At 53.2% G+C, this 23,826-nt stretch overlaps 1 protein-coding gene across 3 annotated transcripts in view; it reads right to left on the reverse strand.

Moving 5' to 3' along the window:
- Window positions 1–23,826, reverse strand: part of BTBD19 (BTB domain containing 19) — a 75,829-nt gene that overhangs the window by 47,405 nt on the left and 4,598 nt on the right. For all 3 annotated transcript variants that reach the window (XM_075131887.1, XM_048861452.2, XM_048861450.2), the window contains exons 2-3: window positions 16,368–16,596; window positions 7,437–7,490 (exon numbers count right to left, since the gene is read on the reverse strand). In XM_075131887.1, the coding sequence (XP_074987988.1) occupies window positions 7,437–7,490; window positions 16,368–16,596 (283 nt within the window). The remainder of the gene's footprint in view (window positions 1–7,436; window positions 7,491–16,367; window positions 16,597–23,826) is intronic.

Genomic DNA, 23,826 nt, shown 5'->3' on the forward strand with positions numbered 1-23,826 from the left:
AGCCTGATATTCAGCCTAAATGTTCCCCCTTTCTAAATCTCGTCCTACTGCTCCTCATTGTGACGAAGTGGGACTGTTCTTAATGTTTCCTCTGAATACAGTAGGGGTGCCTCAGTTTCCCCTAGGCATTTCGTAAGTCTCTAGGTGGTGGGATAAGGGGGTGTAATGGTTGCAGAGCAAAGGGCCAGTGTACACAAATGGCCGACACTCTGTCTCCTGGCAACTGATGGCCTGGGCCCTTCCCCCTGCAAGGTGAGAGCTAAAGGGTTGGAGAACAAAGGCATCCGGTGACCTCCTGGCCCGGGAAAGGGACAAAGCCCAGAGGAGGAGGGGCTGGAGGGAGTTTCAGTTTGGGGCTGGCTGGGGACATGGAGTGAAGGGCAGACGTGGTTGTCTGGCTCACTGTCCCCCAAAATGGACTCGGCTGAGGGGTCCTGTTCTCTGTACCTTACAAGCTCTGTTTTACCGGCTTTATTTACTCGTCTAATAAACCTCTGTTTTACTGGCTGGCTTAGAGTCACGTCTGACTGCGGAGTTGGGGGGCAGGACCCGCTGGCTTTCCCAGAAGCCCCGCCTGGGTGGGCTCTCTGTGGGAAGTGCATGGAGGGGCAGAGGATGCTGAATTCTCTGAGGTCAGACCCAGGAAGGTGGAAGCTGTGTGAGCTTCCTGCCCTGAAGACGGTCTACTCCCAGAGAAAAAAGAAAAGGAGGACTTGTGGCACCTTAGAGACTAACCAATGTATTAGAGCATAAGCTTTCGTGAGCTACAGCTCACCTCATCGGATGCATACAGTGGAAAATATAGTGGGGAGATGTTATATACACAGAGAACATGAAACAATGGGTGTTACCATACAGACTGTAACAAGAGTGATCAGGAAAGGTGAGCTATTACCAGCAGGAGAGCGGGGGTTGGGGGGGTGGGGGGGGACCTTTTGTAGTGATAATCAAGGTGGGCCATTTCCAGCAGTTTACAAGAACAGTAGGAGGGGAAATAAACAAAGGGGAAATAGTTTTACTTTGTGTAATGACACATCCACGTTCAAGCCTAAGTTAATTGTATCCAGTTTGCAAATTAATTCCAATTCAGCAGTCTCTCGTTGGAGTCTGTTTTTGAAGTCTTTTTGTTGTAATATTGCGACCTTTAGGTCTGTAATCGAGTGACCAAAGAGATTGAAGTGTTCTCTGACTGGTTTTTGAATGTTATAATTCTTGATGTCTGATTTGTGCCCATTTATTCTTTTACGTAGAGACTGTCCAGCTGGTAATAGCTCACCTTTCCTGATCACTCTTGTTACAGTCTGTATGGTAACACCAATTGTTTCATGTTCTCTGTGTATATAAAATCTCCCCACTATATTTTCCACTGTATGCATCCGATGAAGTGAGCTGTAGCTCATGAAAGCTTATGCTTTAATAAATTTGTTAATCTTTAAGGTGCCACAAGTACTCCTTTTCTTTTTACGGATACAGACTAACACGGCTGCTACTCTGCTCCCAGAGAGGAGACTTCCCCAGACTCCTGACTGGCTTCGTAGGGAGCATTCCAGAGCATCGCCTGGGGACTCCGTGACAGTTGTTCCTCAGAGCATGCCTCTAAATAATTCCCCTCCGTCAGCGGCCTTGACCCGTTCAGATCAATGCAGGGTTCCTATGGCTCCCCTTCCACCCCCCTGGTCTTGTCTACACTAGAGAAGTTGACCATGCTGAGAACTGTTGTCACCTTGTAGTTTGCTCGTAATGCACACACGCCCACGCACACAGGTTCCAACCAGTTCACAAATGTGCAAAAGGGACCAGTGTATTTTCAGGGCTAGATCCCAGGTTAGTGCCAGTGTGGCTGAAGATCCATCAAACCAGTTCAACTAGACACCCCACTGCGATCCCACAGGGCACCAGCCACCTTGGGACGTCTCCCACAATGTACTGTTTCTGGAAGCTTGGCAAGGAACTGTGGGTTAAGTACCCAGAAGGCATTGCAACTGAAATGACTTAGGAAAATACCTACGGCCTGACTAGTGCGGATACACGGAACTATCAATGCTTAAACCAATTCAATACAGACTCAGCAAAGCCAAGGACTTTGTCCTTATTTAGCCAAAGAAATGAGGTTAGTTCTTTGAAGCATTCCTCAGAAACCACTCCCAGCCCTTGATCTTTTTTATGGCTCTTCTCTGAACTCCCTCCTGTTTGTCAATATTGTCCTGGTAACAAAATAACTGAGAAGAGGACACACAATCCTAAAAGAGATTGCAGAGTCAAACGGCGCCTTCCCTCCCCGCTCCGTGACCTGCTGATTCTGTGTACTCAGCTCACAACTGGACTGGACTGGCTTTCATGCAATGTGACACTGCAGCTTTCTGCCCTGGATCTCCTCCAGACATTGCTCCTTCTCTGCTTTCTCGCTGCATATCTGGTTTGAATTACTTTGCCTTAGATTTACTAGCTGGATCGTTTCTGCTCAGATTTCTAGCTCCTCTTGATCATTAACTGGCTCACAATGCCTCAGTTTAGGACCAGCTGCACTGTTTTTTCCCCTCTTCCAGGTCATTAATGAAGATATTCAATGTGAGACCAGATGACAGACCCGCGCTACCCCTGGACGTTTCCTTCCTGATTAAATACCGTGCAGTGAATCCTTAGCCCTTATTTACATCCAGTCTGCAGTCCATGGAACAGTGCATACCAAAGCACATTTGAATTCGTTTCATGCGAGATTGCAAACACTTAGATAAAATTCCAGCACACACTTCACATCCAGCATTCCCTGCGTCCACTCATTGCGTCCACCTAGCCAAACAAGCAGTCAGCTTTGCCTGATGAGGTCTGATCTGGGTAAGTACATGCTGCTTACAGCACTTGGTTCTGTTAGGTAGGAGTTGGGCATCATTTCCTGCGTAAGATCTGTTCCATGATTTTACTGGGGGACTGAATTTCATCCCCCAAAGGGCAACTGCCTGGAGGACCCTCCTTTCCCATTCAAAGATCAGTACCATGTTGTATTAATTTATAATTTTCTAGTACCTCCCCTATTTTCCCTCTGTTTCCTCGTTTCCCCATCTGTAAAACGGGGATAACAATACCAACCTCCTTTAGAATGTGCTTTGAGATCTACAGATGAAAAGCGCGGTATAAAACCTGGGTGTTATTTTAGGAATAATTATCAGCTGTTCCAAGTGTTTGGAAGCTACCACTCTAAGATGCCTGTCACCTGGGCATGCTAAGGCGCAGAATTCCTTTCCCTGTTCTTCATAAATAGCTAGTTTCTCTTAGACCCCTTGGCTGTCCTTCACTTGGTCTGCACTCCCCTCGCACTATAACTGCCTATTCTGGTTTGCTTCCTTCTCCTCTTCCACCCGTTTTAAACTGCAGGGTTTTGAGCAGTCAGTCCCCCATGAACCCCATATCAGCCATATCTCATACTCCTCTTTCCCAGTCTGGGATGTCCGAACCCTTGGAACTCCCCGCTGGTTTGAGTTACCCTTTCCTCCCTTCTCCCCTTGCTCGCTAGATACTTGAATTCTCCCTGAGCTCTCTTGCTGCGTTCACCAGGAACCCAAGTGGTTCATGGTTACTCTCACATCCTTGTTAGCATCTCCCTTTTGGTGAGGAGTACAAAGGGAGGGGAAACCCTGGTGTGAGTCTCTGGATCATAAGGCCGATTCCCACCCTAACTTAGGAATCTCTTTGATTGTGCATATTTGGCTGTGTGTAAACCCAGCAGAGAGATACCAGTGGTTAAAAATCCCCCATGACTGCAACTTCCCATGCTCTCAAGTCCATTGGCAGCTGGCCTGGGAAGTTTTCGCTCTCCCCACTCCCCCCACCCCCCCAGTCCTGGGAGTGGGCAGGAGATTCTGTCTGTCACTTCCCTTTTGTTTTTCCATTCCTCGCCCCCTCTTCCTCCTAACCCAAAGGATTTCACTAATTCGCTCAGACAAGCACAGCCCTGGCTTCCCTGCCCCAAGCCCCGTATTTCTCTCCCAGCTTCATGAGCCTTCACTTCACTCCCGGCTCTGAGAGGGACGGATCAGCCTGGGAGGGATAGATCAGCCCATCTCAGATCCTCCCACGCTGCCTCAGACACAGCTGAGCAGGGGAAGTCTCTTGCTTCATGCAGGATCAGCCATTCGGCTGTACAAATAAGAAACCGGAGCCACTCCACAGTTAGGCCCCTGTAAATGAAAGGAGACTGCAGCAGCTCATGGCTGCGCCTTGTATGGAAGGTTTCAGAGTAACAGCCGTGTTAGTCTGTATTCGCAAAAAGAAAAGGAGGACTTGTGGCACCTTAGAGACTAACCAATTTATTTGAGCATGAGCTTTCGTGAGCTACAGCTCACTTCATCGGCCATTACATGGTGTGTCAGCAGGTCCCATGCGGAGAGCTCCTGCTGAGTCAAGGCAGTTTGCTGCACTTAGCCAAGTCACTATGGGTTGTCTCTTTAGCATGCCTGGAATGACCCTGACACATCCCGAGTGCATGTGGCTAGGAGGGGCCTGAGTCATCCGCAGTTTAAGGATCTTACTTAGAAAGCAAGGAACTGCCTTGGAGTGGATGAGCTCATGGGGTTTTCCCACCTCGGACTGCGATGGTCCTGTGACGCCATGGCCAGGGAAAGCCAGCCGTGTCCACACACTGGAATGGAGGGAAACGGCTGAAGAACAAGTGGCTTAGCTACCCCTCCTCCCGAAGACGGGTGCCGAAGAGCTGAGATACACTCACAGGGCGAGCCACACGGGGCTGTGGATCTACACAGCTGGCAGGTGGTGACCCCATCAGCTCTGGACACAAAGGATAGTGCTGTGGGTAAGGCACTGGACGGTCAGTCAGGAGAGCTGGGTTCAACTCCTGGCTCTGCTATGGAGGACAGGCATGTCATTATCCCTCCATGCCTCAGTTTCCCAATCTGTAAAACAGGGATAATCATCCCTGCTTCATCTATACAGACTCTTCAGGTGAGTGACCAACTGTTACTGTGTGTAAATATGGTGCCCAGCAGAAGAGGGCCCTGATCTGCTTGGGCCTCCAGGTGCTACTGTCATCAAATAAATACAATAGAACTGACCAGTCAACCACACACCTCATCTGGAACCGGAAGTACACAATCAGGCAGCAGCAGAGTCAAAATAAATAAATAAAGCAAATACAGAACAGTACTTCATGAAATGTAAAGTATAAAAAAAATAAAGGAAAAGTTTAAAAAAAGATTTGACAAGCTGAGGAAACTGTTTCCTTATACTGGAAACCTACTGACCGCTATACTTACCTACATGCCTCCAGCTTTCATCCAGACCACACCACATGATCCACTGTCTACGGCCAAGCTCTACGATACAACCGCATTTGCTCCAACCCCTCAGACAGAGACAAACACCTACAAGATCTCTGTCAAGCATTCTTACATTCTTACAACTACAAAAAGAAAAGGAGTACTTGTGGCACCTTAGAGACTAACCAATTTATTTGAGCATAAGCTGTAGCTCACGAAAGCTTATGCTCAAATTGGTTAGTCTCTAAGGTGCCACAAGTACGCCTTTTCTTTTTGCGAATACAGACTAACACGGCTGTTACTCTGAAACCTGTCTTACAACTACAATACCCACCTGCTGAAGAGAAGAAACAGATTGACAGAGCCAGAAGAGTTCCCAGAAGTCACCTACTCCAGGACAGGCCCAACAAAGAAAATAACAGAACGCCACTAGCCATCACCTTCAGCCCCCAACTAAAAACTCTCCAACGCATCATCAAGGATCTACAACCTATCCTGAAGGATGACCTATCACTCTCACAGATCTTGTGAGACAGGCCAGTCCTTGCCTACAGACAGCCCCCAACCTGAAGCAAATACTCACCAGCAACCACACACCACACAGAACCACTAACCCAGGAACCTATCCTTGCAACAAAACCTGTTGCCAACTGTGTCCACATATCTATTCAGGGGACACCATCATAGGGCCTAATCACATCAGCCACACTATCAGAGGCTCGTTCACCTGCACATCTACCAATGTGACAGATGCCATCATGTGCCAGCAATGCCCCTCTGCCATGTACCTTGGCCAAACCGGACAGTCTCTACGTAAAAGAATAAATAGACACAAATCAGACGTCAAGAATTGCAATATTCCAAAACCAGTCAGAGAACACTTCAATCTCTCTGGTCACTCGATTACAGATCTAAAAGTGGCAATTCTTCAATAAAAAAACTTCAAAAACAGACTCCAACGAGAGACTGCTGAATTGGAATTAATTTGCAAACTGGACTGGCCAGGGACGAGGAGTGAAGTGCAGACGTGGTTGTCTGGTTCACTGCCCCCCAGAATGGACTCGGCTGAGGGGTCCTGTACCAACAAGCTCTGTTTTAGACCATGTTCCTGTCATCTAATAAACCTTCTGTTTTACTGGCTGGCACGTCTGACTGTGGAGACGTGGGGCAGGACCCTCTGGCTTCCCTAGGACCCCGCCTGGGTGGACTCGCTGTGGAAAGCGCACGGAGGGGCAGAGGATGCTGAATGCTCCGAGGTCAGACCCAGGAAGGTGGAAGCTGTGTGAGCTGTGAGTCCTGAAGACAGGCTGCTCACAGAGAGGAAACTTCACCAGAGTCCTGCTCGGCTCCATAGGGAGCAGTCCCAGAGCACTGCCCGGGGATGCCGTGGCACCCCCATCCCCGAGGTGTCCATAAGGCTGAGGTTCGATGGTAACTTTTCATAACCTCTCCACTTTCTGAGCTGCCCAGAAGCGCCGACAGGCTCAGCTGAGATCACATTGGGGAACTCAGCTCAGTTTGCTGGACTGAGCACAGAGAATGAGCCTCCCATTGCCAAGTTTTCCCAGAAACAGTGTCACCCAAAATCTACTCATGCAGCCTTGGCCCTTGACTACAAACTCCCACAATGCAATGCACCCACAAGGCCAGGTATTGAGCAGCCCATTCCCATTGGCCTGGCTGCTTTCTCTGCAGTGATTCCAGACAATCTCCGGCAGGGTGGAAGCAGCTGGCAACAAACAACCCTGGTTTGCTCCCCCGAGATGTTACCTCCCTGCACCCTTAACCATCTCCAGTGACCTGCTGAAAGAAGCTACTGGCACCATTCCCCTGCACCCAGCTCCCTGAGGTGTAAGAACAAGCCTGAGACCAAGGGACACAATCACTCGCTCCTGCCCCCTCTGGGCGCTCCTGCCGGGTCCCTCATGGGGCGGTACCAGCCCAGCCCTCTGAAGGTGCAAATCCGCATTGCTGGGGTGACGTGCCCCCCTAACGTTAGCAGCCCTATGTCAATCTACTCACTCCCTTCCTCCCCCCAGGGACAGACAGGGCTAAATGTGCAGTCCCTGGCCCGCCGGACATCACCACCCATCACCTGCCGTCCCGTCCCCCTAGCACCCATGTATTTAACAAGAGGCAGCCCAGGCCGTGAGGCGAGGGCCTTACCTTCCTCAGGTCGACCAGCCCATACTCCACAGCCGAGGTGAACACCTCCAGGGCCTGCGGAGTGAAGAAACACATTGGTGAGCAAGAGAGCGCAGGTGCCATGCTGGCAGGGCCAGAGGCCTCAGGTCTGTTCTGTGCATCTGTCCTCTCCAGCCGCTCTCAGCCGGTCGCACTGGGGTTATTCTACAGCCGCCCCCCCCCCCCACACACACCCCACATGCATGGGCAAGGGACTGGCATTGGTTGGGGGGGACAGAGCGTCTTGGGGGCTCCACCCGGGGGCCCCCACCTGACAAATGTGTTTGAAAAGAGACCGAGAGCTTTGGAAACGTTACAAAGGAAGCTGGCACCTGCAGGAAGCAGCCTGGCCTGTGCCAGGAGACACACACATTCGTAGGCTCTCCCCGACGCGCTCTCCTCCAAGCAGGCACGTGGCCCGGCCACAGCAGATCTCAGCCGCCAACGTGGCAAAGCACCAGGGCCCATTCTGACCGTTCGGCATTTCACAAAGCTGTGGGCAGCAGAGGCTCATTGCCACAGACATTCTCCCGTTGCCCAGGGGAGGCGCTAGCCCGGGGTCTGAGCAACGCTTGGGGCACTGTACCCACTCACAGCTGGCAGAACTGCTGCCAAGCGCCAGGTGGCACAGATCTGACCCTCAGGCACTCCTGGGACGGCCTGGAGATGGGAGGCCTCTGCTCAGCCCCAGAACTGGCTTGTGGTCTTCTTGTACAACTCCCCATCCATGTGACCCAGCTGGGATCTAGAAGGCCCCCCGTCGCATTGAAGGCAGGGCAGTTCAGTTTCCACAGTACCATTCACACAAGTCAGGATGGCTGCTCTCCCGTCAGCCTAGAGTGAAGGGGACCTGGCCACCCAGGGTGGATGGATCCCAGCCCCTGGAGCCATCCCATCTGCCCCACATTACTGAGTGTTGCTAGCCTGACAATCCCCAGCCCGAAGCTCCATGAGTGAGCAGAGCCTTAAAAGACTTCCTGAGCCGCATGGGAAGGAGGAGGGAGATGGGCCGGAGTCAGAGGTGCTCCGAGGGAAAGCCACCGTGTTGCCTCAACAAGCCCCAGGAACGCCAGGAAAACTGGAAGAGCCTGATTCATAACTTCCCAGCAGCGGGACGCAACCCAGCCTCACCCTCTCCCAGAATTGCTGGGCACAGCGGGTAACACCAGGAGCCTGTGTCACTGGTTTGACATGCACAACTCACGACACCTGGGGCCCAAGGTCAGCTGCCTAGTGGCCCAACAGACACGTATGGTGGGCTCGAGTCAGGAGAGGTCTGCTCAGAGCTGGGATCAGCGCAAGGGACAGAAGTCGACGGGAGGAGCTATGGAGACAGCCGCTGAAAGGGGCAGGCCGCTGGGAACCCGTGAGCCCTGGCAGGGCTGTTATCCAGCCCCCAGCTGGTTTGCAGTTTCCCACCATCCTCCCCAGCCTAAAAAGTGCAAAGGGAGGGACCTATGTAGCAGGGACAATGGGTAGGAGAAGAGGTGAGACATCCCCTCCCGGGTGACACCCCAAGCCTTGTTGCTCACTCTCCTAGTGGGGTTATTTTCTCACCACTGCCTGGAGCTGGGCTGCCACCTTCTTCTGAGCATGTCAGACAAGTGCTGGGACATCTGTGTCGTTATGGTGCGATGCGGTACCAGAGTGAGGATGCTGGGTCCCCAGGACGCAACTCATGGCGGGGCAGGACCAGGCACTGGGTGGGACAGTGCAGGAGGTGGACTAGCTGGGACATAGTAGACCAAACCATCCCTCCTCCCTAGGATCTTACCTATGTTGAGCGTTTTGCTTTTGCTCCTGGCAATGGTATTTCACTCAGCCAGTGGATACTGACAGCTGCAGTGATGGATGGCACAGGTATCATTTCTTCCCTTGGCCGGAGATCCCCAGCTTAGACACGTCCTGCTCCCTAAACCTGGGCCTCTCATAACAAGCCCCAGTGCGTCCAAGGAGAAGCAGCCAGGGCTTTCTTGGAGAAAGGGCTACGCCCCAGTTAAAGTTAATTGCAAATGCACATGCCAGACGGCTCCTTTGAACGCAGTGATCCTTGCCATTAGTTTTACTATTGACTTTTCCTGATTAATTAATTACGGGCAGGGGCTCTCCAACTTGTAAACCACATGAACCAAACTCTACCAGAGAGACGGTCCCTCCCTCCACCACTTGCCCTCCCAGTCACGGCAACTACTACAGCAGCTGCTTCCAGGGGAAGAAGGAAAGGAGGACTTGTGGCACCTTAGAAACTAACCAATTTATTTGAGCATGAGCTTTCGTGAGCCACAGCTCACTTCATCGGATGCATGCTGTGGAAAGTGTAGAAGATCTTTTTATATACACACAAAGCATGAAACAATACCTCCTCCCACCCCACTCTCCTGCTGCTAATAGCTTATCTAAAGTGATCACTCTCCTTACAATGTGTATGATAATCAAGTTGGGCCATTTCCAGCACAAATCCAGGTTTTCTCACCCCCCCCCCCCCCCCCCACACACACACACAAACCCACTCTCCTGCTGGGAATAGCTTATCTAAAGTGACCACTCTCCTTACAATGTGTATGATAATCAAGGTGGGCCATTTCCAGCACAAATCCAGGGTTTAACAAGAAGGTCTGAGGAGGGGTGGGGGTAGGAAAAAACAAGGGGAAATAGGTTACCTTGCATAATGACTTAGCCATTCCCAGTCTCTATTCAAGCCTAAGTTAATTGTATCCAATTTGCAAATGAATTCCAATTCAACAGTTTCTCGCTGGAATCTGGATTTGAAGTTTTTTGTTGTAATATAGCAACTTTCATGTCTGTAATCGCGTGACCAGAGAGATTGAAGTGTTCTCCGACTGGTTTATGAATGTTATAATTCTTGACATCTGATTTGTGTCCATTTATTCTTTTACGTAGAGACTGTCCAGTTTGACCAATGTACATGGCAGAGGGGCATTGCTGGCACATGATGGCATATATCACATTAGTGGATGTGCAGGTAAACGAGCCTCTGATAGTGTGGCTGATGTTATTAGGCCCTGTGATGGTGTCCCCTGAATAGATATGTGGGCACAGTTGGCAACGGGCTTTGTTGCAAGGATAGGTTCCTGGGTTAGTGGTTCTGTTGTGTGGTATGTGGTTGCTGGTGAGTATTTGCTTCAGGCTGGGGGGCTGTCTGTAGGCAAGGACTGGCCTGTCTCCCAAGATGTGTGAGAGTGTTGGGTCATCCTTCAGGATAGGTTGTAGATCCTTAATAATGCGTTGGAGGGGTTTTAGTTGGGGGCTGAAGGTGACGGCTAGTGGCATTCTGTTATTTTCTTTGTTAGGCCTGTCCTGTAGTAGGTGACTTCTGGGAACTCTTCTGGCTCTATCAATCTGTTTCTTCACTTCACAGGTGGGTATTGTAGTTGTAAGAATGCTTGATAGACGCTTGTAGGTGTTTGTCTCTGTCTGAGGGGTTGGAGCAAATGCGGTTGTATCACAGAGCTTGGCTGTAGACAGTGGATCGTGTGGTGTGGTCAGGGTGAAAGCTGGAGGCATGTAGGTAGGAATAGCGGTCAGTAGGTTTCCGGTATAGGGTGGTGTTTATGTGACCATCGTTTATTAGCACTGTAGTGTCCAGGAAGTGGCTCTCTTGTGTGGACTGGACCAGGCTGAGGTTGACGGTGGGATGGAAATTGTTGAAATCATGGTGGAATTCCTCAAGGGCTTCTTTTCCATGGGTCCAGATGATGAAGATGTCATCAATATAGTGCAAGTAGAGTAGGGGCATTAGGGGACAAGACCTGAGGAAGCGTTGTTCTAAGTCAGCCATAAAAATGTTGGCATACTGTGGGGCCATGCGGGTACCCATAGCAGTGCCGGTGATCTGAAGGTATACATTGTCCCCAAATGTAAAATAGTTATGGGTGAGGACAAAGTCACAAAGTTCAGCCACCAGGTTAGCCGTGACATTATCGGGGATAGTGTTCTTGACGGCTTGTAGTCCATCTTTGTGTGGAATGTTAGTGTAGAGGGCTTCTACATCCATGGTGGCCAGGAGGGTGTTATCAGGAAGATCACTGATGGACTGTAGTTTCCTCAGGAAGTCAATGGTGTCTCAAAGGTAGCTGGGAGTGCTGGTAGTGTAGGGCCTGAGGAGGGAGTCTACATAGCCAGACAATCCTGCTGTCAGGGTGCCAATGCCTGAGATGATGGGGCGCCCAGGATTTCCAGGTTTATGGATCTTGGGTAGTAGATAGAATATCCCAGGTCGGGGTTCCAGGGATGTGTCTGTGCGGATTTGATCTTGAGCTTTTTCAGGGAGTTTCTTGAGCAAATGCTGTAGTTTCTTTTGGTAACTCTCTGTGGGATTAGAGGATAATGGCTTGTAGAATGTGGTGTTGGAGAACTGCCGAGCAGCCTCTTGTTCATATTCCAACCTATTCATGATGACAACAGCACCTCCTTTGTCAGCCTTTTTGATTATGGTGTCAGAGTTGTTTCTGAGGCTGTGGATGGCATTGTGTTCCGCACGGCTGAGGTTATGGGGCAAGTGATGCTGCTTTTCCACAATTTCAGCCCGTGCACTTCAAATCCAGACTCCAGCGAGAAACCCTTGAATTGGAATTCATTTGCAAATTGGATACAATTAACTTAGGCTTGCATAGAGACTGGGAATGGCTAAGTCATTATGCAAGGTAACCTATTTCCCCTTGTTTTTTCCTACCCCCCCCCCCCCCCCCCCCCCCCCCGACCTTCTTGTTAAAATCTGGACTTGTGCTGGAAATGGCCCACCTTGATTATCATACACATTGTAAGGAGAGCGGTCACTTTAGATAAGCTATTATCAGCAGGAGAGTGGGTTTGTGTGGGGGGGGGGGTGAGAAAACCTGGATTTGTGCTGGAAATGGCCCAACTTGATTATCATACACATTGTAAGGAGAGTGATCACTTTAGATAAGCTATTAGCAGCAGGAGAGTGGGGTGGGAGGAGGTATTGTTTCATGCTTTGTGTGTATATAAAAAGATCTTCTACACTTTCCACAATATGCATTCGATGAAGTGAGCTGTAGCTCACGAAAGCTTATGCTCAAATAAATTGGTTAGTCTCTAAGGTGCCACAAGTACTCCTTTTCTTTTTGCAAATACAGACTAACACGGCTGTTACTCTGAAACCTTCCAGGGGAAGGTAAAGGAGTTGGCATATTTTTAGTTCTCTAACAGCTGGAAGCCAGGAGGAAGAGCCGGACCCAAGTCACCAGCCAGCTCTCTGCAGGCCACCAGCGAGTGTCCTGCAGACCCCAAGCTGGGAACCACCATCTCCCTGCCGGGATCACTGCAGGATAACATGCCCCAGCTCCTAGTCCAGAAGGCTGCAGGCTGGCAATAGGCATTGGGGCCTGCTGGCTAGAGCAGGGGATGCAAAGCGGGGCTCTTCAGTGCTATTCCTAGCTCAACCCTCTCTGTGCCTCAGTTTCTTCACTGATTCACGGGTGTGCTGAGAGGCTTCACCAGGTCCCATTTGCCCACTGTTTGGCTATGGATCACCTCAGAGGAAATCCCAAATACCATTCTCATTAGAACGCCAGCTGGGATTCCACACGGTGTATTCTACGCAGCAGCCACACCAGCTACAGCCCGTCCATCCCCTGCGAGATGCCGGGTCTCCCATGCTCAGCTAGACCCTGAGAGAGGAGCATTTCACACTTGGTCCCCATCCGCTGACCCTGACCACAGAGCTGGTCCGGGCTGGGCTCTGATCCTGCACGGAGCTTACTCAGAGTCCAGGTCACGTGTCAGGCTCGGGAGCTGAATTTCTCCCTGGCTTCAGGCAGCTAACAAGGGGCCACCTCCTCTTACACTGGAACAGTCACACCAGAGGGAACACAACCAGAGCCGTGATGAACAGGAGCGGGCATTCGCCCACACAGCCACAGGCACTGGCCGCCAGCTGGGCAGAGAGACAGTTTCTGTCCCACGACAGCCTGTGTGGCCAGGTCTCTCCTCCGTCTGTGCTCCTCAGGCCACAAGGGCCTCGGAGGGGCAAGAGGGCAGCTCAACGGGCCAGACGGCTGCTCAGTGCAACTGGCTCTCTGCAGTAAGGGCCATGAGGAGGCCGCCCTGGGAAGCAACCCTTGAGCCAGCCCTCAGCAGGGAAGGGAACACAGCCTGGCCTTTCAAGCAGACCCCTTGTGGCAGTCTGGACCCCTGGCGTCACCCCTTGGACAAAGTATAAAACTCCTATTTGCTGGTCATTATTGTCCTGGTAAAATACCTGTGGCAACCTTGTGTGTGAATGTATAAGCTTGGAGTTACTCCACATGTAAAGAACAGCCACACTGGGTCAGACCAAAAGCCCAGTTTGATCCTGTCTGCTGACAGTGACCAGTGCCAGGTGCCCCAGAGGGAAAGAACAGAACAGGGAATCATCAAGTGATGCAGCCCCTGTCACCCCGTCCATCCCGTCACCATTCCCAGCTTCTCGCAAACAGAGGCTAGGGACACCATCCCTGCCCATCCTGGCTAATAGCCCTTGATGTTCCGAGTCTGGGGAGCGGCCAGACCCGTTCTTCAGACAGAGGGCAAGCTGGTGCCTCAGCCAGGTGTGGACAAGGTCACATGGGCCATCACCTGCTAAGTGGCCATTCATTGGCAGGGCAAAAAATCTCCATCCCAGCAAAGAAACAGCCTGGGGTTCCCAGGCCTGCAGCCTGCCTGTTGCCACACTCCCAGCTGGAGCTGCTTCTCAGAGCTGGAGTGGGGGGGACTATAAAAAGGGGGGGGCAGACGCCCCAGAGTTTCCCTGCCATTCTCTCAGCCTCTGGCAGTCCAGGCACCCGAAGAACAAAAGCAGCAGCGTTGGACTGGGGCAGGGACCTGGACCGAAAGAACTTCAGCCAGCAAAGCTCCTGAAAGGTGGGGCGAGCTTTGAGTGTCACCTGGGTCCGTGTGTCAGGCGTCAGTTGCGTTTTATCTGTATTGCTCTTGCAGCCACTTCTGACAGTCATGCCTCATGCTGTGTATTCACGTCAACTCTCCCTCTTCGTTAATCTACTTGTTTGATCTCATCCAGCGTGGAAGGGGTTGGGAAAGTCCGTTTGAGGTCACCGAGTCTGTGCATTATTTCCCTTGATGAGATCACTGACTTGTGTGAATTGGTATTGGCCAGGGGACGGCTGCCCAGTGCAGGACACTTGTTTCTGGGGGGGAATCCCAGACCGAGGGCGTGTGGGTGTCCCCAGCTGCAGTTCACACCCCGACGTGACTGTGGGCGACTTGCCTGCAGGCGGCTGTTGGTGAGCAGTTTGGGACTGGAGGCGACAGCAGCAGAGTGGGGTAAAGGGCACCCCAGGTCCGAGGGCAGGGGAACACAGCTCCTCATTAGTCCAGCTTGGACTCTGGGGATGTCACACCAGGCTCTGGGCTGCAACAACCTCCACCTCTGCCTCACCACGACACCCCCAGATGCCCCCAGCGCCGCTGCTGAATCAGCTGGAGGGGGAACCACGAGGCTCTGCTGGGGGGCTGCCAGGCCGTCCCACCCGCCCTGCAGTTGCTTAGATCCAGGGGCCGGGAGTGGGGGTGGGGGATGAGGATGGCCATGCAATGGCCGTGCGAATGGCTGAGTGATGTTAATACTGAGGGGCACTTCCCGTCCCCACAGCTGGCTTTGGACTTGCCTCATGCTTTGCCATGGGAGCGGGGTAAAGGACAGGGAACCTCCGGAGAAGCCTGATTCTTCCATAGCCCAGGAGCCACCTTGCAGGGCTGTCGGGGGCTGGGGAAAGGCCGTGGCTGTGCCCACGGTCTCCCCCCCACCCCCCCGAGTTCTGGGGCCCTTTCTCTGTGCCGTGGGCTCTCAATTTGGGGCTGGCGGGGAGGTTAAAATCCAGCCCTGGCCCATTTCACTGCAGGAATGTAAGGTGATGGCCGGGGCTGACCTGCGCTCCTGGGCCTCTCCACGGCTGCCGGGGGGCTGGGATGCCCCCAGCCAAGGCTCAGCAGGTCAGTGCATGGGGCCAGGAGGTGAGGGGGGGTGTCTGAGCAAGGATCGTGGTGCGGAGAGCGTAGGAGAGAAAGGGCTGAATCCCCCGGGTGACTCTGCCCCCAGGCAGGGCGATGCCCAGGATGGCCCCGGCTGGCAGTGTTTTCCCGGGGGTGGTTCCTGTTTCCTTGGGCTGAGTTTATCTTAGTTCTCTGAGCTGGGTGATTCGCACCCTGTTCCGGTGCTGCATGGGCGGGGCGAGGGGCATTGCTCTAAAAATAGCCTAGAGCAAGCAGCCTCCAGTGCCGCCCCCCTCCCACTGGCACCCCCGCCCTTTCCCCCACTGCCCCCATAATGAGGAGTATCGAGGATTACAAAGCTGGCAGAGCAGGGGCTGGGACAAGCCAGCACTCCAGCCCACGCTGGCCTCTTCCTGCAGCCCCCAAGCTAACCATGCCTGGGCCAGGGACTTCTCCCTCTCTCCTCGGCCAGGCCAGGCTGGAAGGAGAGCCATGGTTCAGGGACTGGAGCAAAGACCATGCGGGTATCGCAAGCCACTCCCAGCCAGGAGGCTTGGGGAGATGAGTGGGGCAGCTGCAGCCTAGCTCCCATCAGGCGGTGGCGCTGTCTGGATCCGGCACTGCAGACTCTCACTACACTCTACGTGCCCTACAAGCCACAGCACATGTACCTTCCCCTGTGTGGGCTGGGCTTGAACCCACGACTTGTGGCACAGCCCTCTACCACTTGAGCTAAAGAAATAGATCCCTTAGAGGGCAACAGTAGTAGGCTGTAATCCTCTCTGTGGCCTAGCTGCTAGAGGGGGATGTGACATGAGCCATCTCCACGTATTATCCTGCCATGCCCTCCCTGCAGCCCAGTTTGGGGTCCCTTGTCATTGTGTCTGACCCACCCCTGCCCTTCCCAGGGCGCCCGGCCCCGGGGCAGCATGCGGCACTCACGATGAGGCTGTTGAGGGTCACACTGTTGGTGTACAGGAACTCGATGACGGCCAGGAAGACCTCGGGCTGCACATGGCTGAGGACCAATGGGGTCTGGGGGGGCCACGGCTCCTGGGCACCTGGCTGGGGCTGGCAGAGCATCCCCTGGAAGGTCTGGCAGCGGCAGGCAAGGATGCAGCGATGGGCAAACACCTCCTGCCTCTCCCTGCCCACCACAAACGTCACGTCACTGCGGAGATGGAGACAGGCCAAGCCACGCCATGAGGAGCGGGGATTGCAACAGGGTGGCCACTGCCTGAGTGCCCCATGCAGAGTACCCCTGACCCCCATCCCTCATTCAGAGTACCCCCTATCCCCCATGCAAAGTACCCCGACCCCCATCCCCCATTCAGAGTACCCCTACCCTCATACAGAGGACCCCCGACCCCCATCCCCCATGCAGAGTACCCCTGACCCCATGTGATGTTATTGACTTGAACTGGGACCGTTTAGAACGTTGTTGCAACCAAGGTCCTGTAGTGGCACCAAATCTTGTATAAAGGGGGTCAAATAAGGTGTCTAAAACGAGGTGATGGTTGGCTGGTTATGATTTTGCTGTCTGTTTGCATGTATCATTTTTGTATTGAAAGATATAAGTATTGGCTCTAGACTGTATTTCAAACTTCTGCTCTGCTTCTGGGGGACACCCCAGACAAGTTGGTGTCAGCTCTGCCTAGCCTGCTGGGTGGCCCATTAAGGACCCTCAGCAACACAGCTGACCCAGTGAGAGAAGGCAGGGGACTCAGCCAGGTGTGCAGGGACCTGCCTAGGGACAGAACTCTGAGGTGTTTCCAGGCCATGGGATGGGCAGCGTGTCCTTGGGACAAAGAAAGAGACCACATGGCAAGAGACTATAAAACGCTGCTGCAGCTCCTCCATCTTGTCTTCAATCCTGCTTCGTACCTCTGGAGGGACTTTGCTACACTGAAGCTTTGACCCAAGGACTGAAGGACCCCTCCCAGCTGGGGATGTTCTCCAGAGACTTGATTTGAACCTGCCGTTTATTCCATCACTGCTACGAGCCTGAACCAAGAACTTTGCCATCACTGTATGTCATTGATTCCATTGAACCCATTCTAGCTCTCGTCTATATTTCTTTCCTTTTATGAATAAACCTTTAGATTTTCGATTCGAAAGGATTGGCAACGGCGTCATTTGTGGGTGAGATCTGATTTGTATATTGACCTGGGTCTGGGGCTTGGTCCTTTGGGATTGAGAGAAACTTTTTTCTTTTACTGGGGTATTGGTTTTCATCACCATTTGTCCCCATAACGAGTGGCACTGGTGGGGATACTGGGAAACAGGAGTGTCTATGGGAATTGCTTGTGTGACTTGTGGTTAGCCAGTGGGGTAAAACTGAAGTCCTCTGTCTGGCTGGTTTGGTTTGCCTTGGTGTGCATAGAAACCCCAGCCTTGGGTTGTAACTGCCCTGCTTTAAGCAATTTGTCCTGAATTGGCACTCTCAGTTGGGTCCCGCCAGAACCAGCATCATTACACCCCATTCCCCATGCAGAGTACCCCCATCCCCCATGCAGAGTACCCCTGACCCCTACCCCCATGCAGAGTACCCCCATCCCCCATGCAGAGTACTCCCTAATATCCCATGAAGAGTACCCCGACTCCCCCATCCCGCAGGCAGAGTACCCCCTGATTCCCCCATCCCGCAGGAAGAGTACCCCCCTAATCCCCCATCCCCCATGCAGAGTACTCCCTAATACCCCATGTAGCGTACCCCTGCCCCCCCATGCAGAGTATCCCCTGACTCCCCCATCCCCCAGGCAGAGTACCTCTGCCCCCTCATGCAGAGTACCCCCTAATCCCCCATCTGTAAGGATAAGGCCTTTGTCAGCAGCCATATCCTAAGGCCTTCATCTGCAGTCAGATTAAAAGAGCAGCAGCCATTAGCTGAGAAGCAGGAAGTCACATCCTCACATTGCCTCTAATTACATTAAAACAATGTCCTATCCGGCTGGTAAGAAGGAGACCCCATCCTAATGGCACCCAGTATCGCCAGATAAAGAAACAGAGCTTAAGATGGTTAAGGAAAACTTAGTCTGATAGCATCCTGTCTGGCAAGAACTGACCGTGAAATCCTCATTTCTTTATTGTTTTGGCATTATGGTCCCCACTTCCCTATTGTTTACCTGTATGGTCTCCGTCTGGTTCTTTAATTGTTTCTGTCTGCTGTATAATTAATTTTGCTAGGTGTCAGTTAATTAGGGTAGTGGGATATAATTGGTTAGAGAATTATGTTACTCTATGTTAGGATTGGTTAAGGTCTAGCTAAACCGGACTCAAGTTTCACTATATAAACTGGGGTCCAAGAAGGAGACCAATTGGGAAGAGAAGCATAAGAAGAAGGAAAGACCTGGAAGAAGAAGAACTCACCCCCAAGACTCAGCCTAAGATCAGAGCTGTTCAGATGTGTCATGCAGCAACTGGGACCCAGACGAGACCGACCTTGCCTGGCCAACAGGGAAAGTCCGCCTGCCTGATCAGGGTTGGTGAGCATGGCACTGTCTGCTTAGTGTGTATTCTGCTTGGTGATTGTTAATGACTAGAGGGTCCAGATATTACTGTGTAAGGCTCTTTCACTGGTAAAAGATCCTGCACACCTGCAGAAGTAGTATATATCCAGAGCCCTACAGATTGGGAAAGGGCGTGGGTCCTTACATTGACCAGGTTAGTTACACCCTGAGCCCTACGGATTGGGAAAGGGCGTGGGTCCTTACATTGACCAGGTTAGTTACACCCTGAGCCCTACGGATTGGGAAAGGGCATGGGTCCTTACACTGACCAGGTTAGTTACACCCTGAGCCCTACGGATTGGGAAAGGGCATGGGTCCTTACATTGACCAGGTTAGTTACACCCTGAACCCTATGGATTGGGAAAGGGCGTGGGTCCTTACATTGACCAGGTTAGTTACACCCTGAGCCCTACGGATTGGGAAAAGGTGGGGTGCCCTAATGTGTGCAGGTAACACATCCCCCATGCAGAGTACCCCCTTCCCCCATGCAGAGTATCCCGACTCCCATCCCCCATGCAGAGTACCCTGACCCTCCATGCAGAGTACCCCTGACCCCCATCCCCCAGGCAGAATACCCCTGCCCACCATACAATGTACCCCCTAAACCCTCATCCTCCATGCAGAGTACCCCTGACCCCCACCCTATCCCCCAGGCAGAGTACCCTGCCCACCATGCAATGTAACCCCTAAACCCCCATCCTCCATTCAGAGTATCCTCCCGTGCAGAGCCTAATGGAGGCAGAAGAGCCCAGCACGTGGCCCCTCATGGCTGCTCCTTCCCACTAATCCCCCCCCCCTCACCCCCACCCGGCTCAGCCATCTGTGTGCTGCCTCCCTGCAAGTGACTGAACAAATCTACTCCAGCAGGAGGCCAGGACATGCAGCCTTCACCCCTCCACCTCACCTCCCTACCACATTATGCCAGTCACACCATGGGGCTGAGGTTACATCTCATTGGGCGGGGGTGGTGGTGTGGGTATTTCCCTGAATACATACGCACAGTGCCTGCTACTGGCTGGACTGAACTGCCCAACCGAGTATCATGGGCCCTGTACTGCTAACAGCTAATGGAGGTTCTCCTTGCGTACCCCACAGGGCTTTGTGCAGCGGTTCGGGAAGTGCTGAGGGTTCTCATTGTTTGCATGGCTGCTATTGTTTGTTTGTTTGGTTCAAAACTCCATGTAGGGCAGGTAAACCACTTCCTCTGGAAGATTCATAAAACTACAGGCCGCACACCCGTGTGGAGTCAGAACTGAAAAGGAAAGTGCCGTGGGCCCAGCGCTTACATGGAGGGGTTTTCACTCCGTGCAGCAGGGAGTGGAAAGTCCAGCTGCTGAGAATCAGAAATCTGCTTTTCACCTCCTTTGACTCATGACCCTTGAGTCAGGCAGCTGGGCTAGAACCAGAAATGCTGACAAATAATTCCACCGCGGGTAAACGCCTCCAACCTCCCGGTTCTCCCGGGACGCCAGCGTGTGGGCGCTGCTGCCAACACCCGCCTGGTGGCACAGTGGGGCCAGCCTGGTCGGGGGCTGCCGCTGCTCACAATGCACAGGAGGAGTCAATCCTACCACCCGCTGATTGCCTGTGCCCACCACACCATGGCATCTGGGCGGCTCACCCCCAGCCAACGGGCCGATCCGCCCAGTCTCTCTGTGAGCTAAGGCAGGATTCTGATGGTCCCCATTTTGCAGGGAAGGCATGGAGGGGCAGCTCCTCAAGGGACTGAGGATTTACATGCAAGTGAGGGGCCTAAAGTCTGGGCCTAGTCTATGGTAGAGCCAAGCCCAGAACCCAAATCTCCCAAGCGCATTGGGCACCGGGATGTGGCACCAAGCTGCCTGTGTAGGCTGCAGCCTGAAAGAGCTGGTGAGTCTACTGACCTGGCTTTTGGGTTGAGCCCTTTAAGTGACATTGGGCCTGTTCTGTGTTTAGTGACTTTTGCCATCTCCAAGCGTTATCACTGGGGCCTTCTCTCTGCCAGTGTACCACAAGCACACCTGCCATTCCCCAAGCACTCTCCATCTCAAAGCACTTCAGGATCTATACACCCACAATGAAATGCAGCCACCTCTGGTGTGGAAGACATCAACCACCCAGCACATATCACGCTGCACCAGCAGAAGGGCGGTGAGCATGGCATTTTGGCCAAGAGCAGAAAGGCAAAGCTACCCTCTGATGAAGTATGGGCTCTTTAGTACCTGTGTAGAGCAGACAGGACCTTGGCTTCAAGGACTCAGCCAAAATGCCATAGGGAGTGAGTGGCAGGGACTCAGTGTGCCTATGCTGGAAGGCTGAGTCAACCCTGTGTGGGGGGGTGGAGGGTGAGAAAACCTGGATTTGTGCTGGAAATGGCCCACCTGTTGATCACTTTAGATAAGCTATTACCAGCAGGACAGTGGGGTGGGAGGAGGTATTGCTTCATATTCTCTGTGTATATATAAAGTCTGCTGCAGTTTCCACGGTATGCATCCGATGAAGTGAGCTGTAGCTCACGAAAGCTCATGCTCAAATAAATTGGTTAGTCTCTAAGGTGCCACAAGTACTCCTTTTCTTTTTGCGAATACAGACTAACACGGCTGTTCCTCTGAAACCTGTGGGATACAGGCTGGAGCCCTGGGAATTCAGAGATGATGCTCAGACAATAAACCACCCCGTTAGCACTAAGGGTCAGTGCGTGCTACATTCCTTGACGGAGACTGGGATATTCTCTCCATTGCATCACCGAGTCCAGGTCTAAATGAGCCCAGGAATGGGGCTCGTCCGCCCTCCCCCCAAACACTCTCTGACAGCTCCAGCCCAAGTGGCCAGGCCTCTCCCAGCAAAGGCCACTGCCGCGTGGTCCCTGTCTCCCACTGCAGACTGCAAATCCTGGACTTGTCTCACTCAACCCAGCCTGTTCCTCTCCCAGAGCTAGCCCAGGCTCTGCCTGGTGGGCAGTGGGAGCCAGAGGCTGCCCCAAGCAGCTGGGAAAAGCTGCCTGACTCATTGAAATGGGCCCCCCCCCGGCCCAGTGTTTGGCCTTAAGAACATTGGAACTCTGTCCTTCAAGGCCACTTGAGACAAGCCAGTGGCTTGAGCGGAGTCCTTCTCCGGCCCCGGCACCTCTGAGCACCTCACTACCTTCAGCGTAGCTTTAATATTATAATCCCCCCATCATGCTGCTGGCGAGCTCAGCCACAGAGAGACTAAGGGACTTTCCCAAGGTCACACGGGGACTCTGTGGCAGAGCAGGGAATCAAGCCCAGGTCTCTCAAGTGCCCGACGCACGAGGCCATCCTTCCTCTGCACCGATGCTGTCCCGCACTGTACCCCGTGCACTGCAGCCATCGAAGGGAACGCGGGCTGACAGCAGCCGGCTGGGCCCCTGGGTGTATTTCATGAGCCTGCCCCAGGGAGGAAGGCCCAGGAAGCAACTAGCATTAGGAGCCTAGATGCCCTTCAGGATCTAGGCCAAACTGTTTAAATCCATCCGTACCCAGCACAACCCCTTAGCAAGGGGAGAGCAGCCTTAGTAGGGCTTAGAGTGTCGAGTGGATTTGAATGAGTGACCGACACGGGCCAAGCTCCGTATCCCAGCGCCTGAGCCATCCCATTCCCCCCCACGCGAGACGCTCGCACATTGTAGCATCAAACTGGCCCTCACGGCAGAGAACCCCTGGGAATCAAAAGGGCACTTCCCAGCCCCCACTCAGGGCAGAGCCTCACAAGGCAGGGAAAGGGATCACTGCCTGTTACATTTCATCCCCAGCTGCTTCCCAAGCCAGCCTCACATCATGGAGCCCAAAACTCCAGCCACCTCTGGGGTGAAACGCAGCAGCTGTTTAACAGCGCACATCAACACGGCACAACAGCTATGGCCAGGCAGTGGAGAACATGGGGCCACCGGACAATGCCAGCTGAGTTTGTAATGCCTGGGGTTGGACCACAGCCAGGACACTGGCCCGGCAGCCCCACATCATCTGCCAGTTTCTAGCTATTGCATGGCTGATGGCTGCTCCAGCTGCCTCCTTCCACTACGTGCCACTGGCATTTAGGCCTGAGCTTCCCCATCCGAGTGGGAATAGGAGCTGGGGGAAGCGAGCGCTCAGGCCTGGGCGTTTAGAAACCTGCCCCTTGGGCCACAGATGAAAGTGCTGATGAAGTACTAGAAAATCTGTTAACCACATTTTTCCACCAGCTCAGCAGGTTTGCCTTTGTGCTTTCGGCAGCCGCCTGAAGCCCTGCACGGAGAGGAAACCCGGCTTCTACTCACACCACTCGGCCTCCATGAGCAATGGTGCCAAAGTCCGAGCTCTGGTGCGAGATGCATGGGCCTGGGGAATTGCTTTTCCCCAGCACGCCTTGCTAGCTGCTCTCCCTTAGCAGCCTCAACAAAGCTCGCTCCTGAGCATCTCCTCCGTCCATTGGCTCCAGCTTCCTCCTCCACCACCGGCTCCACTCTGCTTCTAGAAGCGAGAGGCTCTTCTCCATCCCTAGAGCAGGCAGGGCCTGGGCCAGTGGCCGCGCCACGCCACACACTGCCCGCCCGGGGGCCCAGAGGGAGCAGATTGCTCACGCCCAGCAGCCTGTTCAGCTCTTGGGCTTCTCCACCACGGCTGCCACCAAGGGAGACAACGATGGCCAATTGTGCTGGGAGGCTCAGCCCCACCCGGCTCCTCTCTCTGGGTCCACCCCCTAGTGAGGCTGGACTGGCACCTGGCACCTAGCTGTGCAAGACTCCGCAGGTAGGCCTAAAGGAAAGGGGTGACTTCGCACGCTCCCCATGTCGGGCCTGACCAAAGCCAGTGGAAAGGTTTGGGTCAAGCCCTTAAGCACAAACCCAGGGCTCTCTCCCCTACTGGAGCACGTGGCCAGTGCACAAGGCTGCGCAAATCCCGCTGGGAGGCGCT

Source organism: Caretta caretta, chromosome 8 (assembly GCF_965140235.1).
Source record: "Caretta caretta isolate rCarCar2 chromosome 8, rCarCar1.hap1, whole genome shotgun sequence".
NCBI lineage: Eukaryota > Metazoa > Chordata > Testudines > Cheloniidae > Caretta > Caretta caretta.